At 39.8% G+C, this 18,377-nt stretch overlaps 2 protein-coding genes across 3 annotated transcripts; one reads left to right on the plus strand and one right to left on the minus strand.

The window, feature by feature from the left end:
* The first annotated feature begins 805 nt into the window (after nucleotides 1-805).
* On the plus strand, nucleotides 806-10,673 carry LOC21404934. The gene is made up of 8 exons (XM_010089283.2): nucleotides 806-1,433; nucleotides 2,246-2,793; nucleotides 2,922-2,994; nucleotides 3,369-3,449; nucleotides 3,534-3,597; nucleotides 9,792-9,879; nucleotides 10,017-10,101; nucleotides 10,298-10,673. The coding sequence occupies exons 1-8, from the start codon at nucleotides 1,284-1,286 to the stop codon at nucleotides 10,379-10,381; spliced, it is 1,173 nt and encodes a 390-aa protein (XP_010087585.2). The 5' UTR covers nucleotides 806-1,283; the 3' UTR covers nucleotides 10,382-10,673.
* A 750-nt stretch (nucleotides 10,674-11,423) lies between these two features.
* Nucleotides 11,424-17,669, minus strand: LOC21404938 (asparagine synthetase [glutamine-hydrolyzing] 2). Of its 2 annotated transcripts, none has more exons than XM_024166298.1 (15): nucleotides 17,418-17,669; nucleotides 16,466-16,604; nucleotides 15,804-15,899; nucleotides 15,539-15,680; nucleotides 15,114-15,209; nucleotides 14,600-14,694; nucleotides 14,269-14,430; nucleotides 13,977-14,057; nucleotides 13,666-13,887; nucleotides 13,358-13,492; nucleotides 12,759-12,839; nucleotides 12,523-12,609; nucleotides 12,230-12,337; nucleotides 11,753-12,059; nucleotides 11,424-11,662 (listed from the first exon to the last, which is right to left on the minus strand). In XM_024166298.1, exons 1-14 carry the CDS (start codon nucleotides 17,495-17,497, stop codon nucleotides 11,826-11,828), a joined length of 1,758 nt encoding a protein of 585 aa, XP_024022066.1. In that variant the 5' UTR covers nucleotides 17,498-17,669; the 3' UTR covers nucleotides 11,424-11,662; nucleotides 11,753-11,825. The 2 variants fall into 2 exon arrangements, with proteins under 2 accessions (XP_024022066.1, XP_024022073.1); XM_024166305.1 differs by having other exon boundaries at nucleotides 11,424-11,680.
* Between the last annotated feature and the right edge of the window lie 708 nt (nucleotides 17,670-18,377).

An 18,377-nucleotide genomic window follows, 5' to 3' on the forward strand; every position in this document is an offset into this window, starting at 1 on the left:
TCCATTATCTCAAAGCAATATAGAATTAGGACGTGGCATCCACACACGCTAACTATTGAGGGAGCCTTAGAGGACGTTTAGTTTATGTATTCAAAATTACGATTCAGAATCATTCTCGTTTCACGTGTATTTTTTGTGAGAGAAAACACTGTAGAGAACCATGAATCATGATTCAGAATCAGAGACGAATATAGGAAACAAACGTGCCATATTCTTTTCTCCTTAAAAATCTGATACACCAACGTACGTTGGTAGACCAAATTTTTTATTAGTTAAATTTATATAAAATCACATAAAAATTAAAAAAACACGTAAATTTAATGATTAAAAAAATTTATATTACTTATATACTAGGCGTACAAGAAAATCTCTCAAGTGATAAAAAAGAAAAACGATAAATAGAAGTGTAAAATTACGTGCATAAAATCACGTAAAAATTAAAAAAATATACAAATTCAATGATTAAAAATATATATCATACTGATACACTAGACGTATTAGAAAATCTCACAAGCAATAAAAAAATGACAAATAGAAGTGCTAAATGACGTGCTTACCCTTATATCAACCAAGTTTTTAGGAAAAAGAAAGAAAAAAAGAAGAAGAAAACAAGCCATCTCAACTCTACTGAGAATCGAACTTAAAATCTCTGATTCAATAGACTAGTGCCTTGTCCATTGGGCCATGGAGGCCTGCTGGTCGCCTTTGTGCATAAATTTTATATAAATAGATTGGGCATATTCCAGTTCTATAAACTCCGGACTTTTGGAGCCTGTCTGTTAGGCAATGTAACCATGGTTGGGTGTGAAAAGCGACCTCAACAAAATTTGAAAAGTTGATTATAGTTTATTAGCTTTAAAATACTCTTCTTCCAACCTCCAAAAAAAAAAAAAAGAAGAAGAAGAAAAAGAAAACCCCTTTCTTCTACCCGAAAAAAAAATTAAAAATAAAAAAAATAATTTTCGACCTTTTTGGTCCTTGACTGAGAAGCAAACCAAAACAAATATTAGATAGAGAAGGTGGCATTGGATATGCATTGTAGGCGTATTAATTGTTAGTGATCGCTTTTTCTTTTCTTTTTTTTTTATTTGGCTGAAAATTTTTTTACAAAACCAAAGCCAAAAGAAAAAAAAAAAAAAAAAAGGAAAAAGCAAGAGAAGAAAGAAAAAAAAAGAGGAAGTGGGAAATTTGGAATCTTTGGGGAAATGATATTAAGGGTCGGGATTAGAGATAGGTTGTGAGGAATTTTCATCGTCATCGGTTTGCTTATATGACCGCAAAAAATGGGTAAGAAACAGAAACAGAAACAGAAACAGTCGTTTCGGAGTAAAGCTGCCCACTTTGTCTCCGATCTCACCACTGTTTTCCTCAACCCCATTTCTGACAAATCCTCCAAGCCTTCTCCACCAAATTCTCCTCCTCCTTCATCACCCGTAAGTATATCTTTTCCTTTCTTATTTTGTTGACTTGAAAATATTTCTGGGTTTTGATGCTTGTCTTGTTTTGTCATGGAATTTGTCTTTTTTTTTTCCCTCTCTCTGGGTTTTTATGATTGTCTTTTTTGGTCATAGAATTTGATGTTTTTTTTTTTCACTCTCTCTCTCTCTCTCTCTCTGGATCTTGATGATTGGCCATTTCTAGCATATTCTTGTTGTCTCTAATGATGTTTTCAATAGTTTTGTTATGATATTGGGTATTCTTAGTTTCGTATTGTTTAACTGTTGGAGAAGAAATATCTCACTCCTGAATTTAAGACAATGGATGATCTTATCTTAGTTAATAAAAAGCTTCCATGACAATGTTGCCGAATTGCCAATTAGGTAAAATTGGAGGTATTTTGATCACTACCTTAAAAAACCTTGAGATTGTGGTCCATATTTCTGAGATTTTCAATGCAATGATGTGTAAGAGCTACGATATGCGTATTATTGAAAATTTTATTTCCAATATCATGATTCATGAATGTACACGTGTCAAAATTCTGTAGGTTCTGGGAAACTAAAATAACTGTTTTCTCCCAGCTTGTTACAGCTTATATTTTAGCTTCATGATGTATGCAATGAAATTACTTCCTCATGACATGTATCATTTTTCGTAATTTAAATAATTTTCAACAGTGATAAATGCGTTCTTCTATCAAAAGTCGAAATTTGCCTTGGATATGTTTTCTTCTAGGATTATGAGACTCTGGAATAAGTGTTCTCCAAACTATAACAAATTGGCAATGTATCATCTGCTTTTGCAGGAAGATGAGACCGAGTCAAAACGAGGTCAACTTGAGTTCACTGGTGAAGAGAAATCCGAGGAATTAGTTGACGGTCCAGATACTTCTTCCTTCTCTGCATTTCTATACTCGCTATTGTCATCTGCAGAGTCCGAAGAGAATCCGAACTCAGATGACCAAGTTGATGAGAAAGTGGATGAAGGTAATACACCATCTAAATCTGCAATGAAAGAGAATGGTGGAAGGAGAAGCATATTTTCCAGGGGAAAGCAAACTCTTTCTAGGGCAGTGTACCAAGCTGCAAGAATTAGTGTGTATCGGAATCATGATCATAGGGCTGATTTGGACTTGAAAATTGATGGAGACAATGTCGATGATGATAAACTTGCTGGAGTTGAAATGGGGCATATGCCACGTATCCATAAAGTCCAAGGACCAGATGCTTTGATTTTGAATCATCTACCAGATGTTTCTGAGCCTTCCTTCCTTCTCTCGGAGCATACAAGAACTGCTCTTTATGCATCACTTCCAGCACTTGTTCAGGGAAGGAGATGGATGTTACTATACAGGTGAAGAATACGAGAATTTTCTCATTGGGGAAACCAAATTCGACATGTTCCATTGTGAACATCATGCTGTCGTTAATAGTTATGATCAACTGTTAATGTCTCTAATATGTCTTTGGTGTCCTGTACAGTACATGGAGGCATGGCATTTCACTTTCAACGCTCTACAGAAGGAGCATGCTTTGGCCCGGCCCTAGCCTGCTGGTAAAAATTTGTTTTAATTTTAGTATGGATGTTCTCATTCCAAGTTTTTCTAGTGGAAGACCATGGGATACTTGGTACAAGTTTGAGATACTGGTGAAATGATATTGGGTGACTTGATTAGTGGTATCAAACCCAAAAAAAAAATGTGTTTTCATCTCATGTTGGAGGCTTAAATTTAGAGTTTTGGCTGAATATATAGCGTGCATTTGATCAATTCGGTCCAAAGGGCTTTCATAATAATTTCACATACTTGTATGACTTTTTGATGATTAACACAAATTTTATTCACAATGAGGAAAGTTATCTTCTTTCTATTTGCAAACTGAAGAACCATCTCGAATATTAAGCATTACCTGATTAAAAAATTCTTTCAGGTTGTTGGGGACCGCAAAGGTGCAGTTTTTGGTGGCTTGATTGAGGCACCCCTAAGACCAACGAACAAGAAAAAATATCAGGTGCTGCTCAAAGGCATACTTCTTTCAAGTTCATTTTGGTGATAATATTTCTTTTATATGTTAGTGACAGTTAAAAATGAGCAGGGATCAAATGAAACATTTGTTTTCACAGATAGACCTGGACATCCTGTTATATTTCACCCTACAGGTATTGATGTAATTGTTTGTGTCGGAATTCAATGCTCGGACTTCAAGCTATGTGTAATTTCAAAATTGTATTTTTGCATTCGTTGGGCTGACGATTAGCAATAAATTTACTTATCCTTGTTTACTTGCTTACAGTATGTTAGAACGCAATTATTACACAAGCAAAACATAAACATAGGATTGTCCTTTTACTTCTAAATGTCATGTTTATTGTTAGAGTTAAGAATTTAGCAACGAATGACAAGGATGAGAGAATAAAAAGAAGAGTGAGATTTATACTGTAATTGCTTTCAAGTAACAAAATCTCAAGTTACAATATAATCCCAGATTCAAACTCTGCAACTAGCTTGAGTACCCAAACGGAATTACAATAACAAATCCCTAAGGAAAGGAATGACGTTTTAAGGTAGCAATAAACACTCCTAGGAGCTCAATCCCGATCAAGAGGATGCTCCTCTTGCCCACCAAGACTGTTCTGATATTTTTTCTCCTTTTCCCACTAACGCCGCCCACCAGCTACTAAATCTCTAGCTACAGTCTCTAGCTTGCCACATGTAACCTCCTCATTTGCTAACCCCGTAACCGTCTGTAACCAACTCCTTCCTCCTTCGATAGACTCGCCAAGGTTTGGGCCCTGTGTAAGGGTTGTCTACGCTTGGGCATGGGTTAGGTGGATGGGTCGTAACAATGTCTCCCGCTTTAGAAACAGCCTTGTCCTCAAGGCTGTGCTGGGGAAATTGGCCTTTAAACACCTCATAGTCCATCCATGTGGCCTCCTCGACAGGTTTTCCTTTCCACTGTACCAAGACTTGCTTCACTGCTACCCCATTAACCCTCATAGGCCGCTCCGCAACTATTTCCTCTGGTTCCACAGTGGGCTCGTCGTCTATTTCCAACCCCGCCGGTAATTGGCCTTCAACTGGGTGGTTGCCTACTGCCTTCTTCAATTGGGAGACATGAAAAACTGGATGGATGCGTGAAGTAGGGGGAAGTTGCAACCGGTAAGCCATAGAACCAATGCGTTGCAGAATAAGGAAGGGTCTATAATAGCGGGCGGAGAGCTTTGGGTTAACGCGATGCACGACGGATTGCTGACAGTGTGGCCGCAACTTAAGGAACACCTTGTCACCCATGGCAAATTGGACATCCTTCCGGTGGACATTCACATATTTACGCATCCTGTCCTGTGCGCATAAGAGGTTGTACCTCAGCTGCCTCAAAATTTCCCCCTATTAGCCAACAAACTAGCTACTGCCTCAATTCTCGTTTCCCCTGGAAGAAATGTATGAATCGTAAGAGGTGGTCTGCCATAGACAATTTCAAATGGTGTTCTCCCTGCTACGGCGTGGTATGTAGTGTTATACCAAAGCTCCGCCCAACTCAGCCATTGTGGCCACTGTTTCGGTTGCTCCGAAACAAAGCATTTGAGGTAAGTTTCCAGACCTCGGTTGAGAACTTCGGTTTGTCTGTCCGTCTCCGGATGATAAGAAGAGCTCATCCGTAGTACCGTCCCCTGCAATCGAAAATATTCCCTCCAGAACGCGCTAATGAAAGTTGGATCCCGATCACTGACTATCGAGCTGGGGACGCCATGTAACCGAACGATCTCCTTCGCGAAAACAGCCGCAATTGACTTCGCGGTGTAAGGGTGTTTGATGGCAATAAAGTGCCCGTACTTGGAAAACCAGTCAACCACCACATAGATGCAGTCAAAGCCAGCTGATTTCGGTAGTCTGGAGATGGAATCCATGGCAATATCATCCCAAACTGCCGTCGGAATCGGTAGTGGCTGCAGCAGCCCGGCGGGTGTTGTGGCCAAATACTTTTGCTTCTGACAAACAAGGCAAGCAGCCACGAAGGCCTTCATTGTTTTCATCATCCCTGGCCAAAAAATATTGGCAGCTAAGTGTCGATTAGTCCGATAGGCTCCCGAGTGTCCTCCTATGGCAGTACAATGGAACACTTATAGGAGCGACTGAGCCCAAGGAGAATTGGCCGGAATCACTAACCGTCCCTTGTAGAACAACTGTTCCTGTATCAATGTATAGGGTGGGCAACTCTTGGGATCTGCGTGAAGTTGTTGTACAATGGAAGCGAGTTTAGGGTCAGCAAGAATAGCTTTGTTTACTTCCTCGGCATCCAGCCATTGGGGGCAGTTTATGGCTAAAAATTCAACTTCCTCGTCTCGACGCGATAATGCGTCAGCGGCTTTGTTGCAAGTTCCCGCCTTGTATTGAATCTCGAAGTCATACCCCAATAATTTTGCAATCCAATTCTGCTGCGCCGGAGTCGTTATCCGCTGCTGTAGGAGGTGCTTCAAACTTTTGTGGTCGGTGCGCACGCAAAACTTGCGTCCTAAGAGGTACGACCGCCAATGTTGAATCGCCAGGACCAGCGCCATCAATTCTTTCTCGTAAGTCGACTTGGCTAAAGTTCTGTCCGACAGTGCCTTACTAAAGTATGCTACCAGCTTGTTATCTTGCATCAACACTGCCCCTAGCCCTCTCCTGGAAGCGTCACATTCAATGATGAACGGTTTGGAAAAATCAGGCATGCTGAGTACCGGGGCCGTGATCATCTGCTCTTTCAACTCCTCAAATGCGCGGTGTTCCTTTGTGGTCCAATTAAATCCCAGGTCTTTTTCTAATAAATTTGTGAGGGGTTGTGTGATCTTCCCGTAGCCCTGTATAAACCTTCGATAGTAGCCCGTGAGACTTAAGAATCCGCGAACGGCCCGAATGTTGAGAGGCGTCGGCCAGCGAAGGATGCTGGAAATCTTGCTGGGGTCCATTGCTACTCCTTTTGCCGAAATAACGTGTCCCAGATAGTCAACAGATTGCCTCCCAATTTGGCATTTCTTTTTGTTAACAACCAGCTGGTTAACCTCCAACAATTCCAACACCACCCTTAAATGCCCCACATGTGCATCCCAAGTTGTGCCGTAGACAAGAATGTCATAAAAAAAACCAAAATAAATTTTCGGAGATAAGCTCGGAATATCTCATTCATCGTCGCTTGGAATGTGGCAGGGGCATTGGTGAGTCAAAGGGCATCACCAAGAATTCATAGTGCCCCTCATGTGTTCAAAACGCCGTTTTCGGCACATCCGCAGCCCGAACACGTATTTGGTGATAGCCAGCGTGTAGGTCCAACTTAGAGAAGTACTCAACCCCCTGTAGCTCATCCAGCATGTCACAAATGACTGGAATGGGGTATTTATCCGGTACGGTCACCTTGTTTAATTGGCGGTAGTCTACACAAAAACGCCAGCTCCCATCCTTCTTCCTGACCAGGATCACAGGGCTCGAGTAAGGACTGGTACTCAGACGAATCACTCTTGCTGCCAACATCTCCGACACAAGTTTCTCGATTTCATCCTTCTGCGCATGTGCATACCGGTAGGGCCGGACACTTACTGGATTCACCCCTTCCACAATAGGAATGGAATGATCAGTGGTCCGTGGCGGCGGAAGCCCGTGGGGCTCTTGAAAAATCTTCTCATAGGCGGTTAGTAACTTGTGCAGATCAGCCCGTTGGGTCTCTGTTAGGGCCTTGTCGTTAGTTGGTGCCACATCAATCTCCGCGACTCGGCCCTCGACTTCCCACAACAGGTTGCTAAAAATCACATCAGCCGTTTTCAACAGTGACTGTGCGGAGACAGGCGTGTGGCATAACGCTAGATCACCCACGATTTCCACCATTGTACCTCGCCAGTTGAATTTCATTGTCATCGTGTGCCAATTCAACCCGCACTTCCCCTAGTGTCTCAAGCCATGCCACTCCCAAAATAACATCGACCCCACCCAAGTCAAACTTGTAACAATTCACTAGAAAAGAGAGGTCACCCAACGTGATCTGGACATTATTGCAAACTCCTCGAGCAGACACCTTATGCCCATAACCTAACTTAACCCCAAAACTGCCGGTATCCTCCAATGGCAAATTCAGCAGAGCAATAACCCCCGCGGAGATGAAATTGTGGCTTGCGCCACTATCCACCATGACGACGATAGGGCTCACATTCATCGAGCCGGCGAGCTTCATGGTGCGAGGCTGAGAAATCCCTCCCACCGAATACGAGGGAAGCTTCACGTGGCTAAAATATGCTTCATCCAGTTGCTCGCTCACGACGGTTTCTGCGGCTTCCAGCTTATCAAGTTCCCCTTCTGCCTCCAATTCCTCGTCATCGTCGGCGATGATGGCGCGCATGCTTTTGTTAGGGCACTGGTGGAGGGGGTGGAATGGCCGCCGACACTTAAAGCACAAGCCCTTCTCTCGCATCTCTAGAAATTCTTGGTGCGAATAATTTTGCGTTCCTCTGGACCTCGGGAGTGCCGTCTGGGGTCTGTCCGGTGGTTGGAGTCCTGCCGACTTCGTTTGAGAAACTTCTCCCATAGGGCGTGGAGTGTCCCGAGGTGTGTGGGTGGTGCGTGTATCTTGGACTGGTCCTGGAAAGGATTAGGACCCAGATTTCCAATTACTGGGTCGGGTAAGTGGGTAAGCTGGGGCCCGCCCGAAAGATCCCTGCTTGAAGAAAAACGGTGGCCCGAAAACGACACATTCCCAACTTGTCGTCCACCGAATACACCTGTCGTCTGAATACCCAGCTCTTCTTCCACGTCGTAGGCCAACTCCATCGCTCGAGACACATCTGCCGGGTTATGAGTACGGACGCGGCGTTGGATTACGTCTTTGAGCCCCCCCATGAAGTACCCTAAGGCTTGCAGATCCGGAAACTCCGAAACTTGAGCAATTGTGGCCACAAATTCTTCAATGTATTATGCAACGGAACCCGTTTGGCGTAGCATAGTGAGTCGTTCGTACGGATTGCTCGCCTTCCGTCCGCAATAACGCCTAATGAGTTCGGCGACTAACACCTCCCAGGAGAGAGACGGGTCTTTCTTGCGAATCCACTGTATCCAGTGAAGAGCAGAGCCCTCCATACAAATCACTGCCCAAGCAGACTTTGAGGACATTAGGTGTGTTATGGACGTTAAAATATTGCTCAGCCCGAGCAATCCATCCAAGCGGATCTGTACTGTCAAAGGTTGGTATCTCCACCCGTTTAGCTGCGTTATGGAGTTCATCCCAGCTGTTTGCTGAAGGCGACTCTTTAGTAGTGGTGAATCGGTTGCTGACCTCGGCAGTCGTAGGACATGAGTGTTCCCGTGGTAGAGACGACACTGCTGCCGCTTAATCACTTGGTTCTCCATCCGCGTGCTTCCCTTTCAACACGCTGGAGAGCATTATCTTAAGTTCATCCACAGTATCCAGGCGGTTGTTAATCCGCGTCACTTCCCCGCGATGCCCTGCATTTTGGCATCTTGGGTGAGTGTCCCCTCTTTCATTTGCTTCAGTGCGTCTTCGACCGACGTTAAACTCTTCTCTAACGCGTCCAAGCGGGACTCCACTCTCGTGTTCGTCATGGCAGGTCAGACCAATTTGTTAGAGGTAAGAATTTAGCAACGAATGACAAGGACGAGAGAATAAAAAGAAGGGTGAGATTTATACTGCAATTGCTTTCAAGAAACAACATCACAAGTTACAATATAATCCCAGATTCAAACTCTGCAACTAGCTTGAGTACCCAAACGGAATTACAATAACAAATCCCTAAGGAAAGGAATGATGTTTTAAGGTAGCAATAAACACCCCCATGAGCTCAATCCCGATCAAGAGGATGTTCCTCTTGCCCACCAAGACTGTTCTGATATTTTTTCTCCTTTTCCCACTAATGCCGCCCACCAACTACTAAATCTCCAGCTACAGTCTCTAGCTTGCCACGTGTAACCTCCTCATTTGCTAACCCCGTAACCATCTGTAACCAACTCCTTCCTCCTTTGATAGACTCGCCAAGGTTTGGGCCCCGTGTAAGGGCTGTCTACGCTTGGGCCTGGGTTAGGTGGATGGGTCGTAACATTTATCAACACCATGTACAAACTTGAATGGAATTTCGGAGTTGAGATATCATTTTTAAAAAGATTCCTTTCTTTCTATGCTATTTGGCTACCTGATTTGACAATTAAAAGTTCAGTAATAATGTTGTCAGAATGACATGATTAATACCGATGAACTGAAATAAGTCCTGAAAATAAAGGAGTTCGATAAACATGTAGATATATACCTCTCATAGTGCCTATTTCATTCTAAGATCCGGCTTTCTTTGACTCGGAAATAATTGTGGTAAATAAACAGGTGCAAATCGCTATTTCACTTTGTGCTCACTCGACTTTCTAGCAATTGGTGGTGGTGGTCACTTCGCGTTATATTTGGACAATGATTTGTAAGAATTCTTGTCCTTTTTCCTTTTGCTCTTTTAACTTTTTTTCTCCTATTTCTACATCCATCGAAGAGTACTTGATGTATATATCACAATATCATTTCTTTTGATTTTCTATGTTCTCAATATCTTCATCATAGGCTAAACGGGTCAAGTTCAGTCTCCGAAACCTATGGAAACCCTTGTCTTGCAAACTCGGAAGACTTTGAGGTGAAAGAAGTTGAGGTGTGTGCAAAGCTTCTTATTTCACGCGTGCAAGAAGTCACTGCACTCTCTCTCTCTCTCTCTCACACACACACACACACGCGCGCACACGCGCGCGTGCGCGCACACACACTATACCCAAATTTCATCATATCTGCATGATTTGGAGATGACTTATCACATTGAAAGAAATTAAATTCTTGCTTATGCAATGCAGTTGTGGGGTTTTGTGTACCCTTCAAAATACGATGAGATACTTGCTTTAAGCCGCATGGAAGCGCCTGGTATATGCCGGTGGTGAATGCTCTCACGACTGACGTTTCCACTTTTCCACTTTGATGATTGTTGCGACCATCACCTTGCAACTCTGGCAGCTGAAACGTTACTATGAATTGGTGGATGCTTGATGATGCTGACAAAATAATGAATGAAAACTGGTTTTTGTGCATATCGACGGCTTGTTAAAGCTATGACCACTCTGTAAATATTACAAAGATCTTATACCATGTTTTGTACAGACGATATTGGTTTTGACTTTTGTAGAATGTATACCGGTTAATAATAGTTTTTTACATGGAACTTTGCAAACGTAATCCCCTTGGCACTATTGAATTTAGAGAGTTATTTGGTATTGTTTTCTCGTTCTGGATTATAACAATCATCTAGGCCTCGTTTACTTTGCGGATTCGAGTTTTCAATTTGAGCTGAGATGTGACATTTTCTGAGAGCTTTTCACTGTAGCAGAAAAAGTTAGATGTAATATTTTCTGAGTGTTTTTTTCTGTAGAAACCTAAAATTGAAAACTCAAATCGGTGAAATGAACGAGCCCCTAGTGGTTGCGGCCTTCTGGTGAGTAAGAATTTATTATCTAAAGTTTTCATTTCATTTCCAGTCTTTTAAGACGAGCTAGATGATGATCCAAACCTACGAAAAAACGACTTGCCATGGCTATGACTTGTGAGGCGACGACACTTTCCAGTACGGCAGTGTCGAAGAACAGTGCGAGTCAACTATTCTCATGCTGTTGAACATTCATCACTCTCCACACAATTCTCTCCTCTAATTGGATATTTACAAAAATTCCCAAAAATTGGGATCACGCGACTATCACGAGTTTTTCCATTAGAAAAGCTGACAGTAGGTTAGTTTGGACATCTTATAAAATTTCAGGGGAACATATGGTTGCGTTTTAAAGTTCGGGGCCCTTTGTTACAAGTGCTACAGTTCAAGAACTTAACAAACAAACGAACAATGGCACAAGTTCAAACGGGTTTACGTGAGATTTTCAGGATATCACCTGCAAAGCCAATGAGTTTACTCGATCGTACCTCAATTTAACGAAGTACATAAAAACAAAGAGTATTTCATTAAAGGATTATAGGGGTCAAACATTACATGATGACATAACTTGAAATGTTCATTACTAATTTACAAAGAAGCCCGGGGAAGGACTGGAATGAACATTAGCCTAAGCTCCAACACACAACAATGTAGAACCAAAGAAGGCCTTCAAGTAAATCAACGAACAGTTTGTTAATTCCTGGTCCAAACTCCAAGAAGCACTGCAGTTCGCCTGGAGGAGCTGCCAGAGAATGAAGACCTTAAGAAACGAAAAGAAACAAATGTTTCAAAGATTCTAAATGATTGAAGATGCCGAGGATAAGATTAGTACCTTTGCCAGCATGAGCAAAACTGGGAAGTATTGATCATTTGACAAGTACTTCATAAAGTATTATAGTTGTAAATTAAACAACTGTTGCAGCTTGCCCTACAATCCCTCCTCCTAGTTTTTGGGGAGATCCACTCAGAACATTGGCATCCTTATCACCCAATGATTCCTCATATGCCGCTGCATGAACACCGAGTGCAGCACGGCCTGATGGATCGGGATTTTTTGACCATGCTGCATCCCATTCCACAGCTTTGGCGGTACTACATGCCACACTTGGACCACCAGGAACTGTTGATCTAGCAGCGTTCTGTCCAAAAGCCGGTCAGTTTAATGAGCACTAAATGAATGATGATCAAGACTAATGTAAAAGATTAGTTTCACAGAAAAGCATTCTGGGATATAGGCATCTATAACCATGTCCATGACAATGTAAAACAAGAAAAGAAAAAAAAAATTGTGTATATTCTATAATCCCACCTTGGGGAAGAACTTCTCAAATATAGTCCGGTAATAGTATGCTTCTTTTGTGGTAGGAGTGTTTTCAGGATAAACAAAGCTTGCGTGCATCAGCATTGCATCTGTTACCTGGTCAATTATGACCGAAACAAAAGAGCTAAATGTTAAGCCAGCTGATGAATAAGTATCTGTTGCTTATTTGTTTCGTTCCGCAGCTAAATGAAGTTAGCTACAGGCAGTACAAATAGAGACTGAACTATGGAAACTTAAAATTAGGGCAAAGTCATAACTACGCCCAAAAGTAGAAGCCATACTTGTTTGTTTGCATGATCCTTCAAGCCATCAATCCAACTGTACCCCACACCATCACTGAATTGCTCCTTTTGTCTGTATAATATGTGCTATAACCAGAAAGAAAACAAAATAAATGAATTTATCTACATGAGTTGCACATACAAGAGACTAAAGCCAATTAAATATGCAAAATACTGGTCCGTATTTAATTTGATAAGTATTAACATATGTGTAGCATAAGCATACAGATACAGACCTTTGGTAAATACGGTTTCTGATCATCATCAAATGCATTACGTAAGACCCACTTTTCAATTCTTCCGAGATCAGGTCTGATCTGTAGTTATCAGAGCATGAAAGAAATTGGTATTACGACCATAAAAATGGAAAAAGAAGGCTTGAACTTATGACTTCCAAAGGCATTAAAAATTGTAATTAATGGACAAATAAAAAGGTGATTTATCCAAATTATCCAACGAACAACTTCCAAGCAGTAGAAAACCAAGATTCTTAAAAGCTATGTCAAACACCACCAATGATGATAATAGAGAAAGAGACAAATTCATGATAATCGTCCCAACTACAAGTAAAAGGCAACGTCAGCTCAAAAATGGTAGCATATTCATAAACATCTAAAGAATATAACTACTTAAAATGGACAACCCATTCTTCAGGTAAAACATTGAAGTATGGCACAAATAAATCCCCTGAATACCGCATTCCTCTAAGATGAGTGGCCACTTACCACTGGCTACTGCACAAATAGTGGGAGTTTTTGGATCCAATATTGGATTTTAATATAGATTCTCAGCAGTAAAACTTCAGAAACATGTACGATACCAATTCAACGTTTACCATTTTCCATTCTGGATCGATGCTCATAGCAATGTTGATAAATTCTTTGTCTAAAAAGGGAACACGAGCCTCAAGCCCCCAAGCTGAAGTTGCTTTATTCGCTCGCAGACAGTCATAAAGATGAAGAGCTTTGATCTGTTCAATTGTGAAGAAGAGCCATTAGAAACTTACTAGCTTTCAGTTATTCAAAACAAAGGTAGTATGACAAATCCACTGGTATTGCAACGTGCCTTACATGATTTGAGTGCCATTCTATTAAACAAGAAAAAAATAAATAAAAAATAAAGAAGCAAGGGAGACATTATGACCTTCCGACATGTTTCTTGGTGAAACTCCTCCTTGTTAGGTGCTTTATGGAAATATAAGTAACCCCCAAAAATTTCATCAGAACCTTCCCCAGAAAGAACCATTTTCACTCCCAAAGACTTAATTTTTCTAGACATAAGAAACATGGGAGTGCTAGCTCTGATAGTGGTTACATCATATGTTTCAATATGGTAAATGACTTCCTCAATTGCATCTATGCCTTCCTGAAATAGAAAGGAAACAATTAATTTTTGTTATAATTAAGGCGCACAAATTGTTTGCTCTAAGTTAACCTGAGAGCACAAAGGATCACCTGAACAGTGAAGTGAAACTCATGATGGCGAGTTCCAAGGTAATCTGCTACCTCTTGGGCAGCTTTTAGATCAGGAGAACCCTGAATATGTAAAACAAGAAGCATATGAATAAATAGAAATGTATAGAAAGCTAATCTAACAAGAAAAACTCAATCAAAGGTAGATACAATTAAACCATGCTCAGAATGCATCCGCGACGCATTAATCATGATCGAAGCACTGATGGGAAAAATGATAAAAAAAAAAAAAAAAATCTGTGTGTGTGTGTGTGGTGGAGATTGGCTATCAGACCTTCAAACCAACGCAGAAGGTGTGTAGCTGAGATCCCCACTGACAAGCAGCCTCTGATTCAGTCAAGTAGCGAGAAGCCACAGCTGCTACAAGTGATGAGTCCAGGCCGCCAGAGAGGAGGACACCAAATGGTACGTCCGTCATAAGTCTCTTCACAACAGCCTGCAAGATTTCAAGATAACAAATTGAAGTTTAATTGTATTCACTACTTTCGAATTACTCATTAATGGATGAATAATTACGAAAATAGATGGAATTCTTAAAAACCAACTGCCACTAATATTACTAGCAATAAAAAAATTGCAAGAAGTAATGCAAGTTCAGAGCATACCCTCTCGAAAGCCTTTCGAAGAACTATTGGATCATAAGGAGTTGAAGGTATTTGTTCTGAGAACCAGGGTGGGTTGTACCACCTTCTCAGTGCTCCTGTAAATAAATCAATTTGTAAAATGGAACACATGCATTCTAAACTCCCCATAGGTAAAAGCAATTGCTGAAAACATTAAACAAGCAAAATTCATTCTTAACAAGCCATCAAAAGAAGAAATAAAAAATAATAATAATAATAATAAACAAACAAACAAAATTCAAATTTATATTAAGCATGAATTTTGCCCAGTTAAAATTCTCATAAGATATATCACATAGCCACCAAAAGATTTGAACCTATTCTGCAGAGTTCTTGAGGTGGTCAACCAATGAATGGGATATTATTTTCCTCAACTTTTTATTCTTTTGCCTCTATCAAGGAGACTACAAAGAAATAGCATTCACGTCTAGGTCAAGTTGTACTCTTAATTAAACAATGGAGAGCATGAATAGTCACTAGCTTGATAGAGCCATACCTTGCTTGCTAGAATATATATGCCCAGGAAGAAATGACATGAATCTTTCACAGTCATCACTCAAAGCTTTCATTTCAGAAGCAAACCAAATTGAACCTGTAGATGAACAAACCCTGCTTTAGAATATAATCTTCATTTGATTGTCTTTTTTTAAGTGTATATGTTTATATATATATGACATGAAAATTACCAACCAGCACAAGATAGAAGCATGTAAAAGAAAACTAAACGAAACCTCTACTTGCTGAGATCCAAAAAGATAACAGTAACACTTCGTATATGTTGTGTGATTATATTAACCAGCATATGGTTTCCTAGTTTACAACCATCTTATACATCTCCAAGTAAAGAAACGAAGCGTAAACATTCCATGAAAATACTGATCCTAATGACCAGATAGAACACATGAGGATAAAGTTGCATACCATCAAGACCCCAGCCCATATAAAGTGGGGTAATTCCAATAGCATCCCGAGCGGCAATAAAACTTTTGTCTCGCGTGTCAAGAAGGACAAATGAGAACATGCCATCCAACATGTGCACAAAATCCTCGCCATGTTCTTCATACTGGAAATGACCAATTATAAGTTATGCCTCACATACATAGATAAGAAAGACGGCACAAAAAAGAAGAAATGAAAAAGGCAACTCAGCGATCTCGTATGTCTGAATCTGTTCTCAATCACTTACAAGATGGGCAATGACTTCACAATCACTATCAGTCCGGAACTGATGCGACTTCAGCTGTGCTCTTAATTCCTTGTGGTTATATATCTCGCCATTAACCTTAAACCACAGTTTCAATAGTCACATATGAGCATTCGTGATACCTTGATTTTTTAGTAACTCGAGAGAGAAAAGAAAAAAAGAAGGAAAGAAACAAAAACAAAAACAAAAGCAGTTGAGCAGTAATTCATAGATATAGACTCCTATATTAATGGCTTTGTCTCTTATACATTCATCGGTAGTGTCTTTTTTTTTTTTTTGGCTAAAGCATTCATGAGTAGTTTGTGTTTCAACACCTTTTCTCAAAAGAAAACCAAATATAGGCGTAGTCAATTCATTTTACGAGATTCCAAAGTTTCAACTGAGACCACACTGGACATGTACAAATTTATGCATGTGGTTATCCGAATGTCTTGATCTATATTTATGGGCTCTTTTTATGCAGTTTGTATTGATAATCTCTGTCCATCTTGGTGTCATGAAACAACAAATAAGTGTATGTTTCAGAAATAAATAAATAAATAAGAGTAAAAAATAAAAATAAAAAAAAAGAAAAAAGATGAATGTGTGAGAGAGAGAGAGCAAGCTTGCACATATGGTTGTAGGTAGATATAAAGGAGGAGTACCGTGACAACAATTGTCTTGTCCTCGTTGTAGAGTGGCTGATCTCCTGAAGTGGGGTCTACAATAGCCAAACGTTGATGAGCAAGATAACAATCCTCATGACAATGCAACCCACTCCAATCAGGACCTCTATGGCGTAACCTACACTTTCAAATAAAACAGAAATCCAATTAGCACCATAAGCTAACATCTTTGTTAGGAGTTATTGATGAAATGTCAATCCTTTTCCAGCTTTTTCAATAGTCTTAATTACACACACACACACACACATATGTATGTATATATAAAGACATTTCATCAACTCCTGAGCAAACTATCTACATTCCAAACGTTTTTTAAGAAATAAGTGCGGAAAGTCAGGATTAACAAATACATATCACTCAAAAACTAAAAATTTTGTAGAGAAATGAATCAGATTCATTTTAAAAAGGAAAAAAATTAAAAATTAAAAAGGCTACATCAGGGTCAATGGTTTGTAAATTTTTGTTTCAATATGGTCAAGAGAAATAAAGAAATATTTTTTCGAACTCAAAATTCATTTTAGTATACAAAAATAACTCCTAAGCAATAAAGAAAGCAGCAGCTGTTGACCTTTTTTCTTTGTTTTGGACAATAAATCCAATGACTTTTATTAGTAAAACAACGATTTGAAGGACGAAAATTAATAGTTTAAAGAAAAACAAAAAAAACAATAATAAAATGCTTTAGAAAACAGAGAACAAATAAGAATCATCGTTAACCATTTTCAAAAACAAATTAACAATGAAATCAAAGAAAATAAAAGAAATACCAATAGATTTGAACAATGAACAAAATTTCAAGTAAATGAAGCACTTTATCAACGAAAATTCAGCTCGTAAACAAAATGTATGGAAAATGTAAAGGTTGAGGAGTTCAGAATCGGACTCGGAAATGGAAAATCCGATAACGACAAAACTGAAAAGGAAAAATCACCTCCGAGACAATTCGATGATTCGGGACCGTTTGGCCTGAGAATTTTCTATGCAACCAAACACCGCAAGTATTCCACACATGGCGACCTTCTCTCCTCTCTCTCTCTCCCTCTCTCTCTTTCTCTAAGAAAGAGAAAAAGGCTAAGCTCGAAAGAAAGAGTTAAAATGGAGGCTGAGGAATCGCGTGGATTTTTATAGCTCTCTCTCTAAGAAAGAGAAAAAGGCTAAGCTCGAAAGGAAGAGTGAAAATGGAGGCTGCGGAATCCCGTGGATTTTTATAGTTGGTGGCAGTGGAATCGTGGCCGTTGATTCTGACAATCTGACACCTTTTTCACAAAGATTCCAATTCCTTTTTCTCTTTCTTCTCTTTTTTAATTAATTCTGGGAAAATCTAAATTAGGGTTTTGACTGACAGAATTTCAGCGTTTAAGATTCTGTTTATGTTTTATTTAAGTTAAAGCTCCGATTGGTAACCCCTATTCATTTCACTGATTTGAGTTTAGAATTTGAATTTTGTTACAGTAAAAAACTCTCACAAACAATCACATCTAACTTTTTTGTTACAGTAAAAAGCTCTCACATAAAATCACATCTCAACTCGAATTAAAAACTCGAATCAGCGAACTAAACGGGCCCTTCGAATCATGGTTCGTGGTTCGCTATAGTATTTTTTCTCATAAAAAATACACACAAATTAAAAATAATTCTAATTACATGATTTGAATCCATGAACCAAACACCACATTACTGATTCGACTGGTGTGGACTTTGGTCTGGAATCTCTTCCACGTACGAAATGCTGTTTGTTTGTTGGATTTTTTTTTAATGAAACTTTTTTTTTTTTTCATAAACTCTTTTTTTTTTTTTTGATAACTTTAATTAACTCTTTTTTCCCCTTTGATGCGATCTGAAAAATACATTGGCGGTGGTAGAATTCTGTTTTAATGACTATATATAATAT

The sequence above is a fragment of the Morus notabilis genome, unplaced genomic scaffold, assembly GCF_000414095.1.
Source record: "Morus notabilis unplaced genomic scaffold, ASM41409v2 Scaffold697, whole genome shotgun sequence".
Lineage (NCBI taxonomy): Eukaryota > Viridiplantae > Streptophyta > Magnoliopsida > Rosales > Moraceae > Morus > Morus notabilis.